Source organism: Chionomys nivalis, chromosome 8 (genome assembly GCF_950005125.1).
Source record: "Chionomys nivalis chromosome 8, mChiNiv1.1, whole genome shotgun sequence".
In the NCBI taxonomy this organism is placed as follows: domain Eukaryota; kingdom Metazoa; phylum Chordata; class Mammalia; order Rodentia; family Cricetidae; genus Chionomys; species Chionomys nivalis.
The window spans coordinates 34,785,675-34,812,522 of NC_080093.1; the positions used below are offsets into that span (position 1 = coordinate 34,785,675).

Below are 26,848 nucleotides of genomic sequence, written 5' to 3' on the forward strand. Positions count from 1 at the left end.
TCATTTGAATAGTGTTGATGCATAGTTAGCTATTTGGAAGCATTTGCTTTTATTAGTTTTACTCTCATATTTGCAAGTTATTGGAGCCCAACCTAAGCTCGAATAATAAAGGGGAACACTAGCATATACAACAGGGCGCCTTCAGAATTCCTGTTTTGACTTACAGTTAGCTCTTCCTCTGAAAGAGAACGTTGCAGAAGTGAGATTCCAAACGTTCTATTGCGGACCTTAAGAAGACTGACAGTTTCTGCTTTCTGATTCTTTTTTTTTTTTTTTTTTTTTTTTTTTTTTTTGGTTTTTCGAGACAGGGTTTCTCTGTAGCTTTGGTGCCCGTCCCGGAACTAGCTCTTGTAGACCAGGCTGGCCTCGAACTCCCAGAGATCCGCCTGCCTCTGCCTCCCGAGTGCTGGGATTAAAGGCGTGCGCCACCACCGCCCGGCGCTGCTTTCTGATTCTTGAACTCCAGCAGCTCTACTGTGAAACTAAAGATGCATGGAGCAGTCACGCAGAGGTGACAACACACTCCATTGACATCTCCAGCTGAGTCCTTACTCAATAAGAATAACTATCAACAGTGGAAGTGTGAGCTGTCTTGGATAGATATCACATAGAACAGAAACCCCAGCTGAGCCCATTCACCCCACTGATGATCAGAGATAACATATAAAAGTGGCTATTTTTCACTACTAGCTTTGAATCTACAGAAATAGATAATTGAAATCATCTTCATATCTCCAGGTAACATGTTTATGTAGTTATTTCTTCCCCAATATTAAAAGTATAGCTATAGTTTTATCATTTCTGAGTAGAGATGCAGGTAGACTGAATGTTGGGGACTCATAATCTAGTAAATCTAGTGAGAGAATCTGGAAACTCTGAAAATCCCCCACAAAAAGCACAGGAGAAAAACTCCTTGACCTTGGTCTTGAAGATAACTTAATGAATACAAGGTAAAGGCACAGGCAACTGAGAAAAAAATTTAAGATTCATTGAACAGTTAGCGGTTGTAGTTAATACTTTAGGATTGCAGGTGTGAAATTCGCTGAGGCAACAGTGGGAAGATACTTTTCTGAGTTTGACTGTATTCATTTCACTGTGTTCGAAGAAAGCCAAACATCACATTACACAACACACCAGAAAGGCAAGCCATCGTTATTAAAACAACAACCCCAACAAAGCCCAAGATGGGTAGTGAATATTTTCAAATTGTCATAATGGGGGTGTTCACACATGTCTGTCATTTCTGTATATCCCATGCCTGAGTTCCAGGTAGAGATTACACCCAAGCTGCAGATCAATGGGACAAAAAGATACTCTAATTGGAATATATAGACCCCACTTGCCCTGCCTATGTTGGGTGAACCTAATCATTATCATGTAAGTTACAGTTGTCATTTACAAAGTATTTACAATCACTTGAAGTCTTTAGCTGGTCTCAGTGGATAGTAGTAACATGTTTGAGGTAGAGTTAAAGTTTAAAAAAAATAAGGACTTTCTAGAATTACAGAAACCTTTGCTGCTGTCTATATTTGAGTCTGTACTTTTCATTTACATGAATACTTTAAAAACATAGATGTGGCCAGGCGGTGGTGGCGCACGTCTTTAATCCCATCACTCAGGAGGCAGAGGCAGGTAGATCTCTGTGAATTCGAGGCCAGCCTGGTCTACAAGAGCTAGTTCTAGGACAGGCTCCAAAGCTAGAGAACCCTGCCTCAAAAAACAAACAAAAAACATAGATGATTTATTCTTTCAAATAGCTTCAAAAAATTATTAGGAGCAAGGAAATTCTCCCAACATATATATTTGATGACTGTCTACTTTGCACCAGGAAAAATTCGACATTGGTAGTATAGATGTAAAAGACAGTCTCATTTGTCTGCTATCTGAGGCAGGAAAAGTAACGCATCCTGGTGCATTGGGAAGACAGAGGCTCAACTAGAAGTAATAGAAGACTTAGCTAGCAGTTCCTGAGTAATTAAGGGATGCATTTGGCCACCAGGCATGAACTCTAAGGTCAAGGAATCCAAGACTGGGATGGTGCTAAGCAATGTCTTAAGGGACCCGAGATGAACTCCTTTTCATCTTTATAGTCTCAGGGTGGTTCCCATGCTGCAAAGGCAAAGCTGTTCTAGAAGGAACAACTTGAAGAGCTTAAGGAAATGCCTCTCTAAAATATTTATCCCACACCTCACTACAGACTTGTCTGCAGTATTGTTTTAGGCTTCTAGATGAAGAGATGAGAGAGGGGACTGGCTTGCATAGCATTGAAAGGATCAACCTGCAAGGTGTTGCATGCTGGGAGTGAACCCAAGATACAAAGGAGCGATGTGACTCAAACTGGGAAGTTTAGACGTTTCCAGTTAGAAGAGATACCTGAGCTGTTAGACCAATGGGAGAAAAGGACATTCTTCAGCAGAGGATAGAGGACGTGTAGAGGTAGACTGAGCAAGGCCCATCATGGGGTGAGCCTGCATCCATGACGGCTGAGTGAGTAGGACTTGAAAGCTGTGTGAAGAATTTGGGTTTGATCATGGCAGTGATGGGAAAAGTTTTTAAGCACTGGGGAGACCTCAGATGTTTGTGTTTGAGAAAGCACAAAACTGGTAGACAACCGAGGCGGCCATCAGGAAACTCTTGACTGTATCAAGGGAAGTCAAAATAAAATCCCCACTCTTTGGCAATGACAGTGTGGCAGGAGAAAAGGTTGCGGCTTTTTGATGCACCGAGAAAGAATTGACATTTACTGGATCGCTGGTTAATTATGAGGATAAAGTGGTTTCAGGTTTCTTCCTAGCCTTCCCGCTTAGGCATTCATGGGGCATGAGGGCATTCAGTGAGAGGCCAGGAGACTGACAGAACAGACAGATCCAGGAGACCAGAGAACAGACAGATCCGGGAGACTAGAGAATAGATCCAGCCCCATTTGCTAACATTTGCTGAGGCAGCATCAGAAGCCAGGAGACTGAGACTGGAGAACAGACAGATACAGCCCCAATTGTTAATATCAATATCAAAGCTGGTTCCTCTTTCCCCAGTCCTCCTCCTTTCATCTATCCTCCACCTTAATAGCTGAATACTCTTTTAAGAGTCATGAGATAACAATATCATAGTATTTTTAGATGCTGTAACAATTCTCACTTGATAGGGCTCAGTGGGGTGTGGTAACTTTCCATAGAACAACAGGAAGGGATCTAGAAAGCAGTAGAATTTGGTTTGGATTTTGTCTGCTTCAGTTGATGGCATCATCAACCCACTGTGTTTCATGCTTCGTTCTGCAAACCATACCTTGTCCTTCAAAAATTCCACATGTGTTGTCTGCATTCTGTCCTTCCTAACAATCACCCAAGGTCATTTGGGTAAGATTGCTCTTAACTGTGTAGAGGAAGAAATTCAAGCAGAAGACTAAGGAATCAGCTTCCCCATTAATTAATCCACTTATCAATTTCATAAATATTTATGGAATAAATATGAAGGGGAGGTGTTAAGATGCAGAGTGTTTAAAGGACTGTCTGAATGTTCCAGAATGACTTAAGGGCAGAGCAGAGAGGAGGAAATTCGGGCCATATTACTGTGTTTATGAGAGGAGGGGAAGATGCTTACAAAGATGACAAGGACTTTTAGCTGGTACTGGCCCTTGGATCAGGGTTAACAGTGGATTCCAATTGTCTTGCAGTTCATCTTTGCTCTCTGTCACATACTTATTAACCTTTTAGGGAGTAGTTTCTAAACATCTGCCTGTATTCTGAAGCTGTTGAGCAGCTACTGAATTCCATCTGACTTAATCAGAAGGTAGATGCAGGAAGAAATGACAAGGGCATTCAAATAGTTCAACATAGACTGTCAGCGGAAGTTAGTACCTCATGTGTCAGACTAGGCTCTAAGTTGTCATACTGCCAAGGATGGTCTTGTCCCCCTGATCCTCCTGCTTCTACCGCCCAAGTCTGGTATTATAGATCTGTATCACTGTGTCTAAATTGACATGAGATGTAAAAGCAAAATGATGGTTAAGGACAGGATGCAATTTCCCAGAGTGCAAACGCTTAACCTCTCACCCATAACATGGAGACTGTCAGTGGCTAGACTTGTGTTAATAATAGGTTTCCTAGTTGGGCGGTGGTGGCACACGCCTTTAATCCCAGCACTCGGGAGGCAGAGGCAGGCGGATCTTTGTGAGTTCAAGACCAGCCTGGTCTACAAGAGCTAGTTCCGAGACGGGCTCCAAGGCTACAGGAAAACTCTGACTTGAAAAACAAAAACAAACAAAAAAAAAGTGCTAATTTGAAATTATTTATTTCTTTAAGACACTCATATTTAGAAGACACCATGAGATACAGTAAGTGCATTGTATACTTGTTCTACCTTCTGGGAAAGGAGGAAAGACAACAGCTCTCCTTGCTTCAGACAAGATACGAAAGAAGCAAAATTAAACTTTAAAGTTTTTGCAAGCTAGAAGAACTCTGTGGGTTGGAGCACAGCATCTCATCACACAGTCACATTTCACCTGGTGTTTATGCTCATGTAGATATTTTAACGAATGTCATGGCTCTAATGATAAATATCAGACTTGCTCATCAGAAAATATCTTTAGTTATTCTCTGCACCTGTTAAAGGTCAGTGAGGGTATGTGTGCCGAATCGTGGGAGGTACTGGCTGAAAGCCAGCTGTCCAACTTCCAGATAACCTGACAGCCCAGCATTGTCCTCATGAATCCACCAGCATCTGCTCCTCGGTTTTACATTTCCAGAAAGGTCGTTTTTTATCAGCATTTATCTGACTCATGGAGACTGACTTGAGCTCAATAAACTCTCTCTCTCTCTCTCTCTCTCTCTCTCTCTCTCTCTCTCTCTCTCTCCACACAAACACACACACACACAGAGAGAATTCTAACTAGTTAATTTATAAAAAGAAATGAAAGTTTCTCTTTTATTTTATTTTATTTTTTTTGTATATCCTAATGAAAGCATTCACCCTCTGTGGAAACCATATGGGAAACCAGCTTTTGATCAGAGTGTTTGGACTCAGAGCAAGGGGAATTGGCTATTGATTAATAGCCACACACTCTGGAGTGGGACTCTTGCATTTGTAGGTGACAGAGACAGGAGGTCATCTTAGGCAAAGGCCCCATAGTGCAACTGGAAAGTCTGTGGGGGAGCCTGCAGTCAGGACTCCAATCCTGCAGCTTTGTCTTCCTAATGGCTTCTTCTATGAGGTAGAGACATTACATTCTATGGCTCCTGTCACAGAGGAGTGACTGGCCTTTTTCTGTCAGTTTCTACTAAGGGAAATCCCAAAGGAAACCCTTGATAGCATCAGCATGGGTCTTTGGACTTATCAGCTCTAGTTGGGAAAGGGAGAAGCAGGGCAGACCCACATGGCACAGTTTGCTCCCTGTGATTACCAACATGACTTCAAGTCACCATAGGCTGCCATTGAGTCTGATCAGAATACTAACAATGAGGTCTTCCAGCTCTTCTCTAGACCAGACAAACCTACCTATAACCCCAGGTTCACTGGATTCCTGGGTTTTTGTTAAGGACCAGGAGTATGTGATTACTCATTCTTTCATACCTTCATAAACATTACAGAGGCCTTAAAGTAATAATCTAATGGAGATAAAATGGTATGGTGTTTCTGGGTTCCAACGTCTTCCACACAGACACCTGGAATCAGATGGCAGACTCGTTTATTTAACAACGGGGGAAGGGCGGGGGGAGCAGGGGGCGTGGGGCGTGGGGCGTGGGGCAGGGACTTCTATACCCTCCCAGCACCCAGGCTGGGTGACAATTGACAGCTGACATCTCACGCTCACCTCTCATTGGCTAGGCATGATCAGGACCTCTGACAGCGCCTGTTGCCAGGCACTCAGAAAACACTGCTTGGTTTCATATTATATGAAATAAAATAAAAGAGAAACTTTCATTTCTTTTTATAAATTAACTAGTTAGAATTCTCTCTGTGTGTGTGTGTGTTTGTGTGGAGAGAGAGAGAGAGAGAGAGAGAGAGAGAGAGAGAGAGAGAGTTTATTGACAGCTCCAGGCAGACTCCAGGTTGGCTCCTTTTGGCCTGGCAGACCTTATCTTCCTACAGCATGGCACTGCTCTTTCATTTTACATTTCACCAACTGCTGGATTTATGGATAAATTTATTGTCTAGCATCAATGATCCTTCCCGATTTCTTTTGCAAATTGCCTGTGTGTAGCCTTGGTCAATTTTCCTTTGGGATTTTTTTTTTTTTAACCACTGTTTTACAAGAATTTAAAATTTCTTATTTTGGGTATTCTTTCTTGGTAAAATGTATGAAAACATCTTTTGTAACTTTCTTTATAGCTTTATGTATGATATTGTTTGACCAGTAGAAGTAAAGACATATTATATGAAATGTCAAATTGTTCAACCCTTAGAAGCTACTTCTCTCTCATATAATACCCATGCAGTACTTGCAACATAGGATTAGCTCATTGTTGCCTCATTGCTTTGCTCACTATTTTGTCATTAAGCCCTTTCTCGTATAGCCGCACAGCCATGCTTTAAGCGGCTTGATTTCTGAGCCCTGGAGTCTATCCTGCAGGTTTATTTCTAACTCCTGAAGCAATAGCACTGCCTTAATTACTGTCATACTACTTTGGACCTTTGTGGAGTGAGTTTAACCAGTTCATTCTTCTCTTCCAAACTGTCATCATTCCATTTGGCATTTTACGGAATTCTATTTCTATTAGATTTTTTTCATCAACGTCCATGAGATACCTTGTGTTTTGATTAATGACAATTAGATGGAATAATGATCGTCATCAATGATTCATCTTATTCATACATAAGGAATCATTCTATACCCAAACTGCATTTTATATGTTTCCCTTCATATATGTAGTATAGAGCTTTGGTTATGCGTATTCTTCTAGGCTATTTGGGGAGTTGTTACAGCTGTGAGAGCTTTCCACTTACACGTTGCCACTCTTTGTTCACTAGGACTTCTTCGTATAATGATCTTGTATCTGACAACCTTGTTGGGACTTTCTTGCTACATTTAGTGAATTATCTTGGATTTTTTAATCTTTTCAACCTTGGGAAGTAAAATCTTGCATTCCCACTCAATTATTGTGGGACACTCCTTCTTTTTTTTGTTCCATTTTCTAGTCTCTGCAGTACATCTTTAAACCAAAAGGTTGGTGGAGGGTTCAGTCAGTGGTTGGGAGCGTTTCTGGAGGAAAGGATCTTCATGAGCTTAATTTCTATTCTCACTGTTTTTCTCATAGTAATATTACCTATGTATGCTTCTTTGAGCTGTGTTGGATTTTCCTGGACTGGTGGCAATCACAGGTAATCCCATTCAGTTGGTCTTACTGAGGGAAATGAGAAGTGTGTGACGTTTGCACATTATCTTAGTTCAAGAGTGCCATCTTCTGTCAGACCACTGAAGCAGTGTCTAGTTGGCTCTGGTGAGGGGGTGAGAAGTGGGAGGCCTGCTAGTGCTGATGCTGATGCCGATGCTGGTTCTGATGCTGTGTTACTGTTCCAGGATCCTTAATTTCTGGTGTTTAGTTTATCAATTCCCTTGACTTTCTTAGTTGCCTCTCTCTGTTGCAGAAATAGTGCCTTTCCAGAATTGTCTTTCTGATTATCCCTGCTTGGAACTGTGGTTCAAATCCTCTGATCTCAGTAACTCCCCGATCAGGATAGTATGATGTTTCTGGAGGTGATGCCCATGGTGATCTGTCTAACCACAGGCACTTGTTACCATCTGTCCTTCTGTAAACTCTGCCAGCACTCTGATCTAGTGTGGGCTTTGATCTCACTCTATGGACAGTACCTATCTATACACAAATTGAAACTTACAGAGTCAAAGTCTAAATTATAACAAGATGTAAAGGTTCTGTTCAGTTTTTATTTACAATTCTAGAACCAGAAAATACCTAGTCCTATAAAATAAACTAGAATGTTCTGGTAAGTTGAGTGGGTCAGGCTGTTTTGATAGAGAACGCTGAAGAAAGCAGAAACAAAGGAGCTGAACTCCCTACTACAGTTTTTTTTTTCTTGTAAAAGTAAAATGGGTCGGGTTCTCATCTCCTTGAAATATCATATAAGCAACTTAGTTGGAGCTGGCTGGCATGGAGCTCTTCAGGAGCAGTTCCATTTTGATTTGGTCTGTTTCAAGTAGTACTTTCCATGCTCCATTATGCTCTCCTTAGGGATAAGTGTGTAGCTTAATTCTCTTTGTTGTTAACCTGTCTTTGTGGGTGGTATTGGAGGATTCGGGTATATTTATATTTAAGAAACCATGGGTGGAAGGATGTTTTACAGTTTTCTTCTGTGACTGTAGATTTATCATTTATCTTTGAGAATCCTGCCTTTCTCTGCTTTGCATATCTTAAATATTTAAATTCTTATGAATATTATTGGTGAGTTGCTCTTTTAATCATGAGTAATGGTCCCTATAGCTACTGTTTGTTTTAAGTTTTGTCTTTTACATATGCAATTACCAGAAGAAAATATCTCTTGGCTAATACTTGTACATATGTTTACATATTTTTCACTTTCAGGATTTTTTGAAAATAATTTTAAGTTTTGAAGCATATAGATGGGCCTTTAAGAAGTTGTGTGATATTCAATTTAGGGCCAATAAGTATTAAATCCTTCACTGATAAGTTTTTCCTACTTCCTTAATCCTTCCTTCCTTCCTTTATTTCTTCAAGTTGGTCTTTCAAATTTCATTTACTGATTTGAAAATTAAAAAGTTGAATATCTTGATTCACTGTCATTTTTATTTATCCTTTGACATTTCATGCATGTATTCAGTTTACCTTGATCACATCCAACCTCGTCACTACCCCTGTATCTCTTGGTATATGTCTCCCTTGCACTTCCATTTGCCTTCTGCTTCTACTCCTTCCTCCTCATCATTCTGTTTTTATAACAACCCACTGACCACTGAGTCCAGTTAGTTCAGTCTGCATACTCATTAGTGTGGGGCCATCCATCAAAGCATGGCCACAGCCACGAAGAAGAAAGCTAACCTCCCTTTCCCAGCAGCCCCAGAGCTGGCAGCTCTTCTCCCATTCATGCTGCAATGGTGACTGACTTGTTCTTATGCAGGGCTTTTGCTAGTTACCACAGCTGCTGAGATTGACAACTGCAGCGACTATGTCAGGTCTAGAAGATGGCATTCAACAGAGTTCCTCCACATCTTCAAGGTCTTAATTTTTTTCTACCCCTCTTCTCTGATGTTCTCTGAGCCTCGGGGGAGGGGACTGATATGTAGGCAGTTTAGTCTCTTATTTTCAGCACTTTTGACCAGTTACGAGACTCTGCATTGTCTACTACCCACTGCAGAAAGAAGCTTCTCTGACTAAAGTTGAGAGCCACACTACTTTAGGAGCATAAACATAAATATTTACAAGGCAGTTTGACAGTATACTTATTTAGTAAAACAATAGTAGGTTCCCTCCTAGGGCCTTTGACCTTCACACCCATGGGTTTTTATCAGGTTTATAGTGCCAGGCATGAAGTCCATCCTGTGGAGCAGATCTCAGTCCAACTTGAAAGTAATTGGTTATTCCTATAACAATCATGCCACTATTGCTTCAGTAGGGAGGTTAGTATTTTAGGATGCAGAGTACACCATCAGTAATTTCATTGATGGCTTCCCCCCCCCACACGTGATCTATAGAGCATCTTCTAGGGTCATAAGGGTTATCTAACAGAAATAATATCCATGTCAGTTCTTGTTTGATTTCCTCTGTGTTCTTCAACCAAAATGCATTGTGTCTTCAGCGTTGTGATTTTACCATCTAATTACAGTGGGCAACCAGGAGCAATAGCAGTAATTTGAGATGTTTTGGGGGCCTTGGGACCCCCATGACCAATAAATAACTTCAGAGGGATGTATCCCACACATTGAAATTTTCATTTAATATGCCTTGTCTTCTAGGGGAAGCATTGTTTCCCCTTTAAAGCTATCAATGTTCAAACTTCTTTTTAATTAGTTTTCTAAGCAATAGGTATTCATAAGGGTTCTTAATACAGTCTTAGTTTTAGTTAAGACACTTCTGCACCTTCCTCCTCTTCATCCCTTTATCTTATCTTTGCTTAAACCTTTAACCCTAGCTTGCTCCTCCCCACATACCTCAACTTTCACATCTCGTATGATGTTCTATCCATTTCTCTCTTTCAAGGCTTCACCCCTCTCATGCAAAATTCTATTTTTTTTTTTACTCAAGTGTATATCAGTATATCTAAAGGGATATAAAGTGTATATCTAAAGGGATTGTTAAACTACAGGCTGCTGGGCCCTGACCAGAGAAGTTCTCATTCAGCTGATTTGGAGTAGGACCTAACTAGTATCATATTCATGAGTTTTACATCTGCAGATTCAAACAATCATGGACTGAAAACAATGAAAAGAAAACAACTCTATGTTGAACACATAAAAACTTAAAAAAAATATTATTGCTGAAACCATGCTATTTACTTAGTGTCCAAATTATTTACTGAGCATTTACATTATGTTAAGCATTATAAACAATCTAGAGATGACTTAGAATATATACGAGAATGTACGTGTGCTATACACAAACACAAATTTACAGAGGGGACTTGAGCATCCACAGATTTGGGTATCCATTGGTGTTTTCCTCCAAAACACTGGGAAGACTGTATTCTCTAACTCCCAGGTTCCCAGGTGCTGCACTGTTCAGGAAGCAGCACAGAGAGAGCTGACAGCAATTGGTGGCTATGACCAACTAAATCTACCATCTGTACCCATTCAACTGCTGGAGCTGGATTTTGTTATCTTGAAATCCTTATTGAATACTCTTGCTTTCCAAAGAAGCTAGGTATTTTCTTTGACCACCCATTCCTAGAATATTGGTGGGAACACAAGTGCAGCTTCATTTCTACAGAAGAATATCTCCCTTACCCAAAGCTCTAAACAGAGAAACCCTTGCAAGTTTCTCTGGGCTAAAAATTGGGGTTTCCCTAATCTCTTCCATGTGGAAGTACAATAAACTTTTCTTGTTTGTTACCCATAATTAAAATGCCACACTGTGGGCTTAGGGTACAGCTTTTGTGATTCCCATCGCGTGTGTCTTTTCATTGTCAGCACCCCAAAGGCTTCCTTTTGAGCTTAGCTATTCTTATATATTTGGTGGCGGGCATATGATTCATATAATGCTTCTGTGTGTTTAAGAGGTGGAGGAGGGGCTGGGGATAGTCCATGATTTCAGCAACCTAGGTGTCTTCCACAATTTCTTCAGCCATCATCTGGCAGCGAATGTGGGACATGAGGTCAAAACGATTTTGAGGCAGAAAGTAGGTAATGTAGAGAATCTGGGGAATGCAGAGCACCTAAGATGCTGATGGGACTTGGTAGCTGTAGGTGTTAGAACAAGAACACAGAAGGTTGGAAGGAATTGGAAGGAATTGAAGGAATGCTTGCTAGGGAGAACTAATCCTGTGAAGATGGCCTGGGAAGGCTGGACTCAAACCCTTTGTCAGTACTGCTCTTTCCTGAAATGTGCTTGTTTCATGGCAGTGGTTTTTTTTGTTTGTTTTTGGTGGAGATGTTGGGGGTCATTCCTTTTCTGACATCTTGACTTCTTTTTCTTTAGGTGTGCTTTAACAACATACTCTGAGGATTACACTCCACAGTATAATTATCCGCCACCTGTAAGTACAAGAATCATATTTCAAGTCTACTCACGTAGGTGACTCATCACGTGGAGTGACTAAGTGGAGATCAGGGATTTCTAAGACTTAAAATGTCTCTTACATTAATTAAGAGAATACTTGGTGCTTGTGAGAATCAATAGAATGTTTTATATCTATGATTTAGTTTTGGAAATTAATGGCTTTTTTTAGGGAAGAAAATATCTAAGGTTCTAAATATATAAGATATATTGATCATTTTCTCCCTTGCTTATTTATTATTTCTACCCTGAATAGAACTTGCATGGAATGAAACCACTTTTCTACTTACTTTTATCTTATGAGCACATAGACGTATGGAACTTAATTTAGTTCTGGGAAATTGAGTTTTGATTTCTTTTGAAGTCCAATTTAGATCTTAAATGCATACATATATGTTTTTCTGTGTAACATCCCTGGCTGTCCAGTTCTTGTAGACCAAGCTGGGCCTTGAACTCACAAGATCCACCTTCCTCTGCCTCCTCTGCTTGGATTAAAGATGTGTGCTACCACTGATCTACTTAAACAATTAGGCAGTTGAACTAGAGAGAAAGGCCTCACTTTTAAGGCACTTGAGTAGCCAGTGAAAAGTCCTAAGTTGAAGTCAAGAAGGAAGAGTTAGAGTAACAAAGGGGGTAGAGAGATGGGACGGAGAAAGGAAGAAAATGTACCACAGAAGCTAAATTAAAGTGGCTTCATCCTGGCTTTTCCTTGTGCATCTTAGCCAGTTAAACAGCTTTGAGAGAAAATTAAAATGTTTAACTACTGACAAAGAAGATTTTAAAATGCCATTATTGTCTCAAAGAGTGTGATTATCTACTTAAAAGAACCAAGATATGTTGAACTGTGAAGTAACAAGGATGAATAAGATAAAACTTTTCCAGCTGGGTGTTGGTGGCACACACCTTTAATCCCAGTACTCCTGAGGTAAAGACAAGCAGATCTCTGAGAGTTCAAGGCCAGCCTGGCCTCCAAATTGAGTTCCAGGACAGCCAGATCTGTGACACAGAGAAACCCTGTCTCAAAAAACAAAACAAAACAAAACAAAAAATATTTTCTCCATACAACACAAGTCAGTAAATTATAAAAAGGAAAACATACAAATACAGCAACACAACATAGAATACTTCCTTGGAGAGAATTTCCTCCAAGGCCAATGCAAGAAATGTGACAATTTAGTGCCTCCACAAACACACACACACACACACACACACACACACACACAGAGAGAGAGAGAGAGAGAGAGAGAGAGAGAGAGAGAGAGAGAGAGAAACAAAATAGACTTTCTTATTTGCCGAAGCTCCTCCCTCACCAAGAGGAGATTCGTTCTGTGTCTCTAGAGTCAGGGTTGTCAGGTGACTGATTTGGTCGTCAGAACAGGACAAAAAGGACCTTGTGCTACTACATCACCTTTTGCAGCCTGAGCAAACTGGCTGCTGTTAAAGGGAGGGGTGGGGAAGGAACACTGAAGGTCACAGCTTAAGACAGAGGAAACCACCCTGGGTGTCCATCTTGGTTAAGGCTGGAGTCTGTTTGCAGCTTCTGGTTGGCTGTAGCTCCTGAGAACTCAAGAAGAGGATGCAGTTGTTGAGTTCGTTCATTTGCTTGTTTAAGACAGAAACAAAAGAGCCCAAGAGTTGATACCGGAATCATGAATGAAAGAGACAAGACTGGAAAACTGATTATAAATATGATGTTTAATATAAGTAAAACATCAATGGATTTTTGCTTTTTATCAGAATTTAGGAGTATAAGAATTATTTGAAAGAGTAAACAATACAGATGGAATAAAAAAGAAAGGAGGATTAAAAAAACAGGAATAATATAAATAAAGCTTAAAAAGATATTTTTTCAAAAGAGCCCTGATATGGCATTATGAGACAAGGATGCCCGAAGAATGCCATATGAATTCATTTTCTTCTGTCATCAGGGTAACTGTGGTCTCATAGAATGACTCAGGCAATGTAACTTCTGTTTTGTGGAATAATTTGAGAAGTAATAGACTTCATTGGAAGTCTAGTAGAATTCTGTGCTAAAACCACTTGGCCACAAACTTTCTTTGATTGGGAGACTTTTTATCACTGCTTCTATTTCACTAAGGGTTTATGTCTCTCTCTCTCTCTCTCTTTCTCTCTCTCTCTCTCTCTCTCTCTATATATATATATATATGTATGTATGTATATACATATATACATACATATGTGTGTATACATATGACAATTATATAAAATTTGTCACATTGTCATATGCATGTATATGTCATATGTCATACATGCATATGACAATGTGACAAATTATATACATATGTGTATATATATATATATAATTTTCTTTGATTGGGCTATCCATTTCTTCTATCCTGTCTTTAATGGCTGAGATTCTCTCTTCAGTCTCATATTCTGTTGGTAAGACTTTGCCTATGAGGCTCCTGTGTAAGTTCCTAAATTTTTCATTTACAGATTTTACTCAGTTTTGGTTTTCTTTATTCATTCTATTTCCATGTTTAGGTCTTGTACTGTTTTATCCATTTCCTTCCACGGTTTGTTTATTCGTTTCTCTTTTAAGGACATCCATCTACTATATCCATAAAGGCTATTTTGAGTTCTTTGTCTTGTGCTTAAGCTATGTTGCAATACTCAGGGTCTGTTGTAGTACAGTTTCTGGGCTCTAGTGGAGATGTATTATCCTGCTGTTTTGCTTCACACTAGAATCTAAGCATCTGGGTTTGGGATGATTGTAATTCTAGATGATACCTGGTGGGTGTTTTATTGGGTGGTTGTTTTGTTCCTTAGTTTATGTTGCCCTTTCTGGTTGTGTGTGGCTGTGTGTTGCCTGGCAGGAAAATCTTATGGTATCCTGTTCAGTGTAGTCACTAGAGGTTCTAGATAAAATGTGATTTTAGGTACTGGGAGCTGACACTTAGAAATGGGCATGAACTGGGAGTTGTGAGGGAGGCTGAATTTGGAGGAGAGGAAGGAGAAGGGAAGATCTGCAATTAGCCTACGCATTTCCCTCCAAGTTCGCCAACTCTTAAATTCAACTCTTGATATGATTTGTCTCTGTATCACTGACTTTGTTCTATTATAAAAGAATTTAATTTATGACCAAGTAACCTTTTGGATTAACAACTTTGGCAGACATTTCATTCTGTCAATTTGGAAACTGGATAATGTTTTAATTCGCCATGCATCTGGTGAGTCACTAGTATTGCATGATGGTATTATAGGAAAGCCCAGTTCTGAAGAGCTGCAGAGTTTCCGTAAGAAGATGGCACCACTGTCCTACTTGTCACACCGTCCTGGTTGTCACTTTCCTCCTAAGAGTCGCCATGGGCCACACAGCTTTGCCTCTAGGCAAGGACACAAAGCCCAGTTCCACTTCAGAGAATCTGGGACTGGAAGGGGCTTTACTTTCTTCTTTCCAACGGTTTGATTTCTGCAGAAAACACATGTGTCTTTTATAAAGGAGAAAAATATTTTAAAATAGAGATCCTCAGACTTCAAATTTGCATGTGATATATTATGTCATTTGGCTATAAATATAGTTCATTATCAAAGAAAGATGTCGCCATATAATATGGACGAAGGACTAAGAAAAGAGACGTGTGTGTTTTCTTGTGATTGCAATGCTAGAACTAATGTCCGTGGCTAGTGTTCCATAGGCTGCTGTGAGTGTTACTGCCTGCAACTTAAATGCTCTGATGTTACTTTAAAAAGTCGGTTTATCTTTTGGAGTGTTGGTACACATAGCTGTTCCTATTTTTCCCTATAACGAAACCTTATTAGATTGGCTACATTTGTTAATTGTGTAGCAATTTCTATTGGCACTCACAGCCTCGGCTCCTTTATATGGCTTGTGAAATTTCCTTGTGGTTGAGTGTCTAGAATTACACAAATGATTTTTTCTTTAAAAGATGTATTCATGGCGGTCAATGAAGACTGATGAGAAGCCAAGGACAATGGCACTAGGTTTCGATCCTAATACATGAACTGGCTTTGTGGGAGCTTAGCCTGTTTGGACGCTCACCTTTCTGGACGTAGATAGAAGGACCTTGGTCTTCCCGCAGGGCAGGGAATTTGGACTGCTCTTCAGTATCGAGAGGGAGGGGGAATGGAGTGGGGGGAGGAGAAGAGGAGTGGGGATAGGGGGAGGGAAGTGGGGGGAGGGCAATATTTGGGAGGAGGGGAGGGAAATGGGAAATGGGGAGCAGGTGGAAATTTTAATTAAAAAAGAATAAAAATAAAAGATGTATTCAGAAGAAAAAGAAATAGCAAATTCTACTTAAATATATAATAAAATGCATCCCACTAGTTACATATTTAATTATTGTTATATCAGCTGATTATTATTATTATTCTAATATAGACATTGAGAGGAAATGACATCCAGTAGGAAGCAACTCACTGAAGTTCAGTGAAGAAGTAAGTAAGGTCTGTCACCAGTGTCACCTAGAGTCACCCAGGGTAGATAAGACAGATTCTTTCTCATTTCCTCCCAATCTGCTCTGTATGTGTGCTTAGAAGACTTTACCAGGGGACAGTAGGGTCTTAATTCAGGTGCATAGGAGTCATGGAGTTTTTATACATAATGTATACTAAAAAAAAATCCTTACAGGCAAACTATAACAATATATACTTTGGTTTTGTCCAATGTGACATTCACATCAGTATGCTTGCTGCTTCAAATGCCCTTTAAGAGTAAATGAAGTTCCCCGAATGAGTGTACTTCGGGCATACAAGGGAAGGATAGCCTTTGCCGTACTAATGCCAGGTGGGCGATGGCTGTCATTACAGTGCACACACGGGTAGTCCACAGTGACTGGAAAGAACCCATTATACATGTTTACAGACAAGCTGGGTGGATGGACGGAGACTGCTTTCAAATTAGAGTACAAAATTAGGCAGCTAACAATGTCTCAGAAGCCTGGTCTTAAACTGAAAATGACCTTGAAAAATAAAACTACCAAATAAGAAAGGGACCAAAAAACAGTGAAATCAGTAAAAACAGACCCTTAGAATGGACTGCTGGAAGGTTTGAAAAACTTGGCTGAGGATTAGGTTGACATTGACTAAGAAACAGCAGTGATGATTTGTCAGGAAGGAATGATGCAGGAGGTAACAGTATACAGGGGCCCCCCATGACTTCTGGGAGAGTCAATAGTGGTTTGTTCTTAGAATATAAGTGACTGAATTGTGCTCCTTTATCCTAAAGAATAAGAATGTAGCACCCAGGAAGCATGGTGTGTGGGGGAGAAATGGTCTTGGGCCAACCCATTATGTAAGATACTATAAATACTGTGTGTTAGCCTATATGACAAAAGCTGCCACTTGTCTTTCTTGTAAGTGGAGATCAGTTGGGAAATGTACTAACTAAGAAGACTATTGTAACATCCTAGACTGTCTTGCCATGATCCATAAAACAGGAAGAAGGAAGCAGAACAAAAGGATGGAAAAGAGGAAATCTCCTCAGCCAGTTTTCCCAGGCTAGCCTTCTGTATGCTCTCCCTGCAGGTCGGGGGTTCCCAACATGTAACTGGGCTGTTTAGCCCTCGGCATCCCTTTCTTCTCTGCCTTTTATCAGCATGCTTTTTTTTTTTTTTTTTTTTTTTTGAACTCCCTTAATCCTTTCCTAAGCAGCATATGCTAAGGTGATAGAAATTGATTCATCTCACTGTACTTTGTTAGGGTCCTGCTCTGTTGATTCTTTCCAAGTTAGTGTTATTGGTGCCCACCAAATTCTTCAACCTCTTTGGTCCTCGTAGATCTACAACGCTCTCCTCACTGCTCCTTTCCCGTCTTCCATGGCTTCTCTTTTGATTCAGCCATGGGCACTGCTGACATTTGAGCTCCAGAACACTGCTCCTCCAGTTTTACCCAACCTCAGAGAATTCATCTGCCCCGTTAGCTCTGCAGCCATCATTCTGGATGTACGGTTTTTAATGATATAATTTAAATCTTACAAGAACATTTCAAAAATACATATAACTTCCGTTAGAGTTAGCAGCTGTTTATCCTCTGAAGATGGACAACTCAACCACACTCCTTTGTTCTGCATCAATCAGCATGCAAACCAGAGCAAGGACACACAGCTTCAGTACAGTTTTTCACCGCAGGGAAATTCGTGGAGTACAATGATATAATCCTCAGTCCACAACAGATACCATCCATGGTCGCTGCGATGTTCTCTGCGGCTATTCTCTCCCTGCCGATGATCACTGCTGCATGTAGGGCACTGACATCTCTCCAGGCCATCTGTCCCATCACACCGTCTTCCAAGGAAACATTTTGTACTGATGCCATCTCGAATTAGCAATGTCTAAAGTGTGACTCATAATTTCCCCACAAAAGAAGTCCTCCACCGTCCCTGTGTCTTATTCCTTTTAATGGTGTTGCAACTCTCCCCGCTATGCGGATTTGAAGCCATGAATCATCTTTGATTCTTTGTACCCAATTAGCCATGAATATGTTCTAAGCTCTTTCTGTGAAATGTCCCTTCTCTATATTCTGCAGGATCCTCTCTGCATTAATGCTTATTACATCCACATGAAGCACATACTTCCCAGTTATCCTTATCTATAACGAGCTCAGAAAGATATTTCCAATGCCAGTCCTGCCTCAGAGAAACAGGTAGAAATCCTGGTCTGGATAGCACTGAATACTGGGCCTGCCAATAGTCTGTAGTAATTCAAATGTCTGTTCCTACATAGAATTCTAAACACTCTTCCCACTCCCACTAAGGAAACATTAGGCAAGGATTTTAGTATTCTGTTAGGGTGCTGGACATATGAGAACTGTCTGCCGCTTCGCGTTTGAAGAGGAAGTGGGTCTAACTGGTAGTTAGCCTTCTTCCCAACTCTATCGCAGTGGGAAACAATGCCTCTCTCCAGATCAAACCTCTTTTTGATGCCACAACTTAGTTACTACAAGGAGTATTCAGTCTAAATCACCACCTCTCCCCATTGCTCTCTCTCCTCTCCCCATTGCTCTCTCTCTCTCTCTCTCTCTCTCTCTCTCTCTCTCTCTCTCTCTCCTCTCTCTCTCTTTCTTTGCCTTTCCCCTTTCTGTATCCACTTGAAATTTTTGTAAAGACACTGTAGCCCTGGTTGACCTGAAATCACAGCAGTTCTTATGCCTTAGCCTACAAAGTATGGGTATTACAGGAGGGAGCCACTGTACACAGCTCATGGGTATTACAGGAGTGAGCAACGGTGCCCAGCTCAGTATGACAGAGGTGAGCCACTGTGCCCAGCTCAATCTTTATTGAAAATACTATCACTTTCTCCAAGATCATTTTCCATGCCCTGTGTGCAGTGAAGAACTAACAAATCAGAACCAAGACTACTATCCTGTCAAAGTCTTTGTCCTAAGGTTGGCCTGGCTTGCATGTGGAAACTTCATTTTCAGGATCACAATTCTCTTATCAGAATGGCTTCCGGTGACAAAGCTAGTCATGCAACACACATGGTCTATGCCAAACACCTGTTTTTCTTCTGGAAGTATAAAATTCTGGTGCATGCACACTGGGATTGGATGTGACCAGTGCCCAATAAAAACCCTGGGCTTGCATTTCTTATAAGCTTTCTCTGTAGAGAGGCTTTACCCCTTGTCTGGGATAACAGTCCAGGGGGCTGCACCTGGTATCCTCTGGGCTTCAGCCCATGCACCTGCTCTCGATGCTCATTTTGCTTTATATCCTTCTGAGATAATAAATCACAGTTATATGCAGATACACAACTGTGAGTCTTCCTGGAGAAGCAGCAGACACAAGGGGCACTGGAGGTTCCTGATCCAGCTTCATCTTCTCCATAAGAAAGAGGAGAGAATGAAGTGTATTAAGAATGACTGTAATCTATGCTTGAACTCATGTGGATGGATGCCTTTTGCTTAGAATCTGAGTCTGCTTCCCACTTCCTACCATGGAATCTGGGTGAGCTGCGTCGCCACTGGAAATGGTGCTGCTTGACTTTGGAGGCTAGAAGAGGAAAAGCAAGCACATTCCTCGTGATCCACTTTGCGCTGTGTTCATTCTCAGAACTTGGTCACCACTGAGGAAGCACAAGCAAGTGCACAGAAAGGGCCTGTGTGGCCATTCCAGCCAGGAGCCTGCAGCAGACCCCAGTGGAAACCTACTACCAACCACAGTGAGAAAACATTCCCAGGCTCTGACCCTCAAGGCACCCTCAGTTTTTGGGTCATCCCTGTTGATGCCCTAGACATTGTGTTAAGAGGTGCTGTATTTGCTGTACCTTATCTGAATTCCTGACTCAAAGAATCTAGAGGTATTGTAGGTGTTGGACAATGGCCACTGTGTTATGCAACCAGGACTGGTAAGGTTCCCTAAGGGACATCTAAGGACATCTAACTAGAGTGAGGGGTACATGCTTAGCATCAAGATCCCAGAGAAGAGTGGCGTTTACATGTGCTGTTCTCTATCAGGGTCTGCCTCGGGCAGGTACACTGGCTCACCTGGTGCTCTTTCCTTGTTGTCATTAGTGGCTAACATAAACTCACCACCCGTTTCCTTTCTAATCTTGGAGATGGCTTGACCCCCTTCCCACTCTCACGGGTACTGTAGATGCCACAGAGGCCTCCGTGACTCACGTCTGTCTCTACTCCAGTGCTCAGCTCTGCTGTCTTCATCAACACCTCCTCACGGCTGCAGTTACTTCCAGCTCTTGGCCTCACCACAATACCCAAAGTGGCCCCAGATGGATGATTCTTAGAGCTCCTTTCTGCCTGGCTAGCCAAAGGAAGTGAAAGGCAGTGTGAGAGGTCACCAATTTAAAGAGTTCCCAACTGGATTGGGGCCAGGGGACCTGCATTTTTTCTGTTTTTATTATAATTTCTCTACTACACTACTTTTTGTTCAGAGCAAAGGGGCCCTTCATGGTTAAAGATCAAGCAGGAATGGGGAAAAAATAGACCTTTTTTTGCTGTCCTGACTTTCTTCTCTTTCAGTCTTTCTTCCTAAGGTTCTTTAGACTCTATCTTCTGTCCTCAACTCTTCTGTAAGCCATTGAGGTAAAGAATGCTTTCTGTATACATTTAAGGGAACCCCATGAACTGCTGTTCAGACTTCTCAAACCTGTTCATTTACAACAAGGCTAATATCTTGCTGGGAAAAAAAAATCTTGTTTTGCATGCTGCAAGCCAGCATTACTTTGTTCTTTGACTGGTATTGCTCTGAAACGCATTTTATACTCCCTTTGAGCAAATGAATGGTTCCACACACTGAGGGGAAACACATTAATGATGTTTAAATCATCTCCCCCTGTTTATTGATCTGTGGGCGCTCCAGATTGCTTGCTTATTCAGGACTCTACCCAGCTTTGCCTTTGGGTTGAGCTGCAGTCACCGTGGGTTATCTGCATTTTTTTAATGTTCCATCTCAAGGCTTTTGTATTATACTTTGAAAGGGCTCCTCACTTTACTACACAATAAGGAATTTAATCTTCCCAGTTTCTGATCATTTGTTTTTGTTCCTGATTGCCTGTGTTGTTCACCTGTTCTGTGTTTGGATCTTTCTGACTCCCAGGCATCTCCCTGGCCACCAGTTCATCCACTGTTTGCCTTCACTCTCATTTTCTAGTTTGTGCTCTGTTGTCATGGTTCTGACTCATTTCCTTTGTCCAAGGGCCTCAGTGTTCTCATGATGCATGAGAAATTATGTCAAGATGCTTTTAGCAAGATGTACAAAATCTCGCTTAAACTGAATCAGGCAGTGAAGGCAATCAATTGGCTTAAATTTTTGAAACATTTGAAAGGATCAATACAACGTGTCCTGTTTCCTGTAGACTCTCCCATCTGCTCTTTACAAGTGTTGGCTTGGGGGCCAGAGAGACCCTGAGTTTAATCCCCAGTACTGAAAGTAAATAAAAAGAAAACCAACTTGATCTCATGATATACTGGCTAGAGGGAAGCTTCCAGTCACAATCTGGTCTTGAAGCTTCCTCATTCAGGTTGGCAAGGTCCCTAATGATTTGTTCTAATCTTTGAAGACCTGCTGACTTGAGAATGGGATGAAAATACACCAATTTTCTTAGGTAAATTAGACTCTGCCCCTACTTCTAGACTGAGGCCATCCTGTTTCACACTGTTACCTCCACACTGGGAGAGGGAGCTCGGCAAGAGCTGGGGTGAGCTCTCAATATTTTGTGGGAAAGATTGAGCTTTCTTTAAGTTCTTTTTGGTTTTCTGACCTAGCTCTGGAAATGGGCAACAACGGGTATTTATGCCACGGAAGCTGGCCACTGGTACACACTGGGCCATTTGTTCCACTGGCAGGCGTGTTGTGAGGCATGTAAACAGGCAGCAATCGTGTTGACGGGTGTCTCTGACGTTGGAATCCCACACATCATTGCTCTTGTTGATTTTAAACAATGGTTCTACTGAGATATAGTTCACACGCCACCAAACTCCTGCCCTTTGAGCATTTGGCTTGTTTCACTTAGAGGAATGTTTTCACTCATGCACTCATGCCATAGCGTCCATCAGTGTTTTATTTCTCTTGGTACTAACAATATCTGTTTTCCATCCATCAAGAGATGCCATGTGAGTTACTGACACCCAGTTGCAACCACAGTTCTTCTTTTATTAAGAATTTTTTAAAAATAAATCTTTTCACATTTTACACAGTTATCCCTGTTCCCACTCCCTCCTCTCCTCCTACTCCACCCTAACCCCATCCACTCCTCAGAAAGGGTCAGGCTTCCCATTAGGAGTCAACAAAGTCTGACACTTCACTTGGAGGCAAAACCAAGGCCCTCTCTCCTATATCTAAGCTGAGCAAGGTATCCCTCCAAAAAGAATGTACTCCTAGACACCAGTTCAAGCACTAGGGATAAATGCTGGTACCACCAGGATTTATGTGTCAGTGGTCCCACAGGATGCCCAAGCCTCACAACTGTCCCCCATATTCAGTGGGCCTAGTTTGGTCCTATGATTACCCCGCTATCAGTCCAGAGTCAGTGAACTTTCACTAGCTCAGGTCAGGTGTTTTTGTGGGTATCACCTCATGGTTCTAACCCGTTTGCTCATATTATTGCTCCTCTCTCTCTTGGGCTGGTCTCAACTGAAGAATGGATAAAGAAAATGTGATACATTTTATAAAATGAAGTACTACTCAGCAGTTAAAAAAAAACCAAAAAAAAAAAGAAAGAAAACAATGACATCTTGAAATTTGCATGCAAATAGATGGTACTAGAAAAAAACATCCTGAGGTAACCCAGAACCAGATAGACAAACATGGTATGTACTCACTCATAGTGGATATTAGGCGTAAAGCAAAGGATAACCAGCCTATAGTCTGCAGTCCCAGAAAAGCTAGGTAACAAGGAGACCCTAAGAAAGACATGGATCCTCCTGAGAAGGAGAAGCAGAAAAAGACCTCCTGAGAAAATTAGATGGGGGGGGGGGAGAAGGGAGCATGGAAGAGGAGGGGGAGGGGATAAGGGACGGGAGGAGGAGAACATGAGGGAATGGGATGCTCAAGGGGAAAGTGCAGTGGGGGAGAGAAAGGAAAGAGAAATCTTGATTGAGGGAGCCTTTAAAAGACTAGCGAGAAACATGGCACTAGAGAAATTCCCAGGAATCCACAAGGATGACCCCAGCTAAGACTCTAAGCAGTAGTGGGAAGGACACCTAAACTGGCCTTCCCTGTAATCAGATTGATGACTACCTTAATGGTCATCATCAGCCAGCAACTGATGGAAGCAGATGCAGAGATCTACAGCGAAGCACTGGGCCGAGCTACCAACGACAGTTCTTAAATCCATTCTTGAGATCACCAAATGCAACAATCCGGAGAGAAAGCCCTGCACCTCACTTGGGCTAAACAATAGAGCTGTCCCTGGTTGGTGGTGTGAATGCGGGTGAGCTAGACCAAGGGGGTGAGAATAGGAGAACTGGCCCACTTCCTGGCTGTCTGCTGCATTGAGTGAGCTAGCCAAGGCAGTGCTGAAAAGCTCTCCCTGGTGGTGGAAATGAGGGAAAGGTGGCGGCTGACTAACCCAGCTACCACCCTGTCCCAGAACCAGGTAGCCCACCCCCAACCCACCTCATCTGTGAACTGCTAGAGCATGCAAAGGAGCTGGGTCTGCCATATCCAAAGCTGCAGGATCTCCATGACACAAGGCAACAACAGGAGATCCAAGAGGAGTCCCAGTGAGGGCTCATTATCTTTAGTGTCAGCAGAAACCAAAGGCCTTAAGACTGACCCATGGGTCATTTCAATGAACTCTTGCAAGTAAAGGTATATGGACTAAAGGGTAAACTGTGTGACTCACTGGGACACGCTCTAGCTTCCATGCCAAGATTTTTGTCGTTGTTATTGTTTTCACTTTCAAATTTTGTTTTTGGGGTAGGCTACAGAGGGCAGAAGCAAGGGGACAGAGAGATGAGAGGGATTGGGATGTTTGACATGAAATCCACAAAGAATCAATGAAAAGTTTTGTAAAAATACAGTATTTTCTGTCTCTAGTCTTTTAATACTTATACTGCTAGAATTATTTCTCTAAGATATAACACTCTGACTTATCATTTACCTCAGAAAAATACATCACCCTCTGCCTATGAGATGCCAAAGGGACACACTTCCCTTGCATTTGAAACTCTCTTAAGCTTGACCCCAGTAAGGAAAGGAATGAGAAGATTCTGCTTCCCCTAAATGGACAATTTGGGCCAATAATACAAAATGTCATTTAAAGTACTTGTTTGTGACTGATGGACTGTGTATCCCTCTATTCCCGCAATTAGCCTTTAATCCATCCTTCCAACCAACCAACCAATCAACCAACCAAACAACCAACCAACCAACCAACCAACCAACCAACCAACCAACAAACAGAAAATCCCTCCACCCTGAGAATAGCACCCAGTGGCAAATGCCAAAGTCCAAACCATGTAGAACAGCATCATGGATACATTGTATGGCTCTATGATGTCATAGTTTATGCTTTTGGAATAACACTGGGACTTGAGTCAGACAGATCTGGTTGTAACCAGCCTCATCCGCCTAGCACTGGCTTTCTTTACCCTCTCTCCTGAGGCTTTAAGAAAGTATTTACGTGTAAAATGGGAGTAAGAATCAAACCCCAGTATCCCATTATTGGATCAGAGACATCCACTCTAAAGTACTGTGCTCAGTCTGTAACAGGCACTCAACAGATAAGTGGACACTGTGGTTGAACATATGGTTAAAATGTCAATATAAAAAGAAATCTAAGATGAGAGTGTCTTTGGTGTTCTTAATTGTTTCACAGCTTGAGTGGTTCCATTTCCATCTTGCTCTGGGGTTTTATAATTAGAACTGATTTAAAGCAGAGGTCAGGTGATGGGTTCTTATCAGGCTTTGTGTTGTGGATCTGTCATCACTCCTGGTATGGTCGGAAAGAACCAGTGCTCTCTTGGAAAATGGACAACAATAGCATCATATTTTATCACTACAAATATTTTTAATGAAGTGGCCTAAAGATAAGCTTCTTAAACTATATTGGGCTGATTTGAGTCAAATTTCTCATGGGAATAAACCTTGGAGATTGGCATTTACCATTGTGGGAAGCATGATTTAATAATTATTAAAGACTTAACACAAGATACTGTTCTTCAGAATAATCCTGACTTGTCAATAAAAGATATTGAAAGTAGTTAATCCTAATTACTTTTGTTTTCTTTAGATTATCATAATGCTTAAATTAGCCTCCATGCTTGTACTTAGTTTAGAAAATTTGTACATGCATAGTAAGGTCCATTTTCACAGTCTTATAAATCAAACTGCTGTGAGCTAGTTCTTTCAGGGTTTGAACCACTTATAATTGCCTAATCAGTGTTTGGTTATTCTTCATTGAGACATTTGGTAAAACCAAATTAATCAGCAGCTGAAAATTCACCTTTAGTCATTAGGGCCAATTTTTGGAGCTTGATCCTTTCAATGTATGGTTCATCCACTGAATATTATTTCTTTTTTCTCTTCGTAGGCTTGTCCGCCTCAAGATGAGTACTCCACAGTTTATAGGAAGTGCCGTTCACAGTTCACAGACCTAAATGGCTCCAAAAGATTTGGCATCAACACATGGCATGATGAGAGTGGGATTTATGCCAATTCAGAGGCAAAACAAAGACTCCATTCATTGGTTGACAATCCTATTGTCCCACGTTAAAAGGCAATATGTATGTTATCAGGCTCTCAGGCTAATGAGAAATAACAAATGTAGCAGCTAATAATTTTCTTTAATAAACACAAAGTCTTTCAATCTAAGGAAACATTTATATTCATATTCTCATGAGCAACCCTATATTTTCCCAAATTTAGTATGTGTACTAAAGTGAGGTACACTATTCCAGAATGTATTTTTGACTGCTTTCTTTGTTGTATGGACTATGCATTTCTTTCATTGCTATAAAAATGGTTAGAACTAGCACTATCCAACTTGTGATTGTTTAACATGTAGCTTATTTTACTTATATTTATTTATTTTATTTTTTGTTTTTATACCCCTACCACAGTTTCCCCTCCCCTCCTCCCTTCCCAGTCCCTCTCCCCGCCTCATCCCCATCCACTTCTCCTTCTGTTTATCTTCAGAAAGGGACTCTTCTTCCAAAAATATCAGCCAGCATGGTATATCACCTTGCAGTGAGACTAGGCACCTCCTCTCCTATTAAAGCTGAACAAGACAATCTGGTAAGACGAATGGATCCCAAAAGTAGGTAATGGAGTCACAGAAGGCCCTTGCTCCCACAGTTAGGAGTCCTACAGGAAGACCAAGCTACACAGCTGTAACATACATGCAGAGGGCTTAGGTCAGTCTCATGCAGGCTCCCTGGTTGTCAGTTCTGTCTCTGTGAGCCCTGTGAGCCCAGATTAGTTGATTCAGTGGGTTTGAGGGCAATCTCGTTGTGACATCTGTCACCCCATTGATCGCCAGAGTTTATTCAGCTGATCTGGCTAGCTAGAAATGTATCCCCTTCCTCCCTTACCGTTACATGTATACATCCCTCCTGAAGCCGCAAACTCTATCGAAGAGGATAAAGAGGAGGACAGGTCTTGTCAAGTGTGGACACATAGGTGCTCTCCCCCGCTAGAAACTCCAAACAAGCTATTTTTTTTAAGTGAGTCTGTAAGATAGAAGGGATCAGACAGTGAGACCTTTGGAGGTTGTTGGGAAATCCAATCA

General features: G+C 41.3%; 1 protein-coding gene across 1 annotated transcript in view; it reads left to right on the plus strand.

Moving 5' to 3' along the window:
• Cfap95 (cilia and flagella associated protein 95) overlaps nt 1–25,959 on the plus strand; it is an 86,498-nt gene extending 60,539 nt beyond the window's left edge. The window contains exons 5-6 of the mRNA XM_057779424.1: nt 11,604–11,661; nt 25,652–25,959. Coding sequence (XP_057635407.1) covers nt 11,604–11,661; nt 25,652–25,834 — 241 coding nt within the window. The 3' untranslated portion in view covers nt 25,835–25,959. The remainder of the gene's footprint in view (nt 1–11,603; nt 11,662–25,651) is intronic.
• The last annotated feature ends 889 nt before the right edge of the window (nt 25,960–26,848 follow it).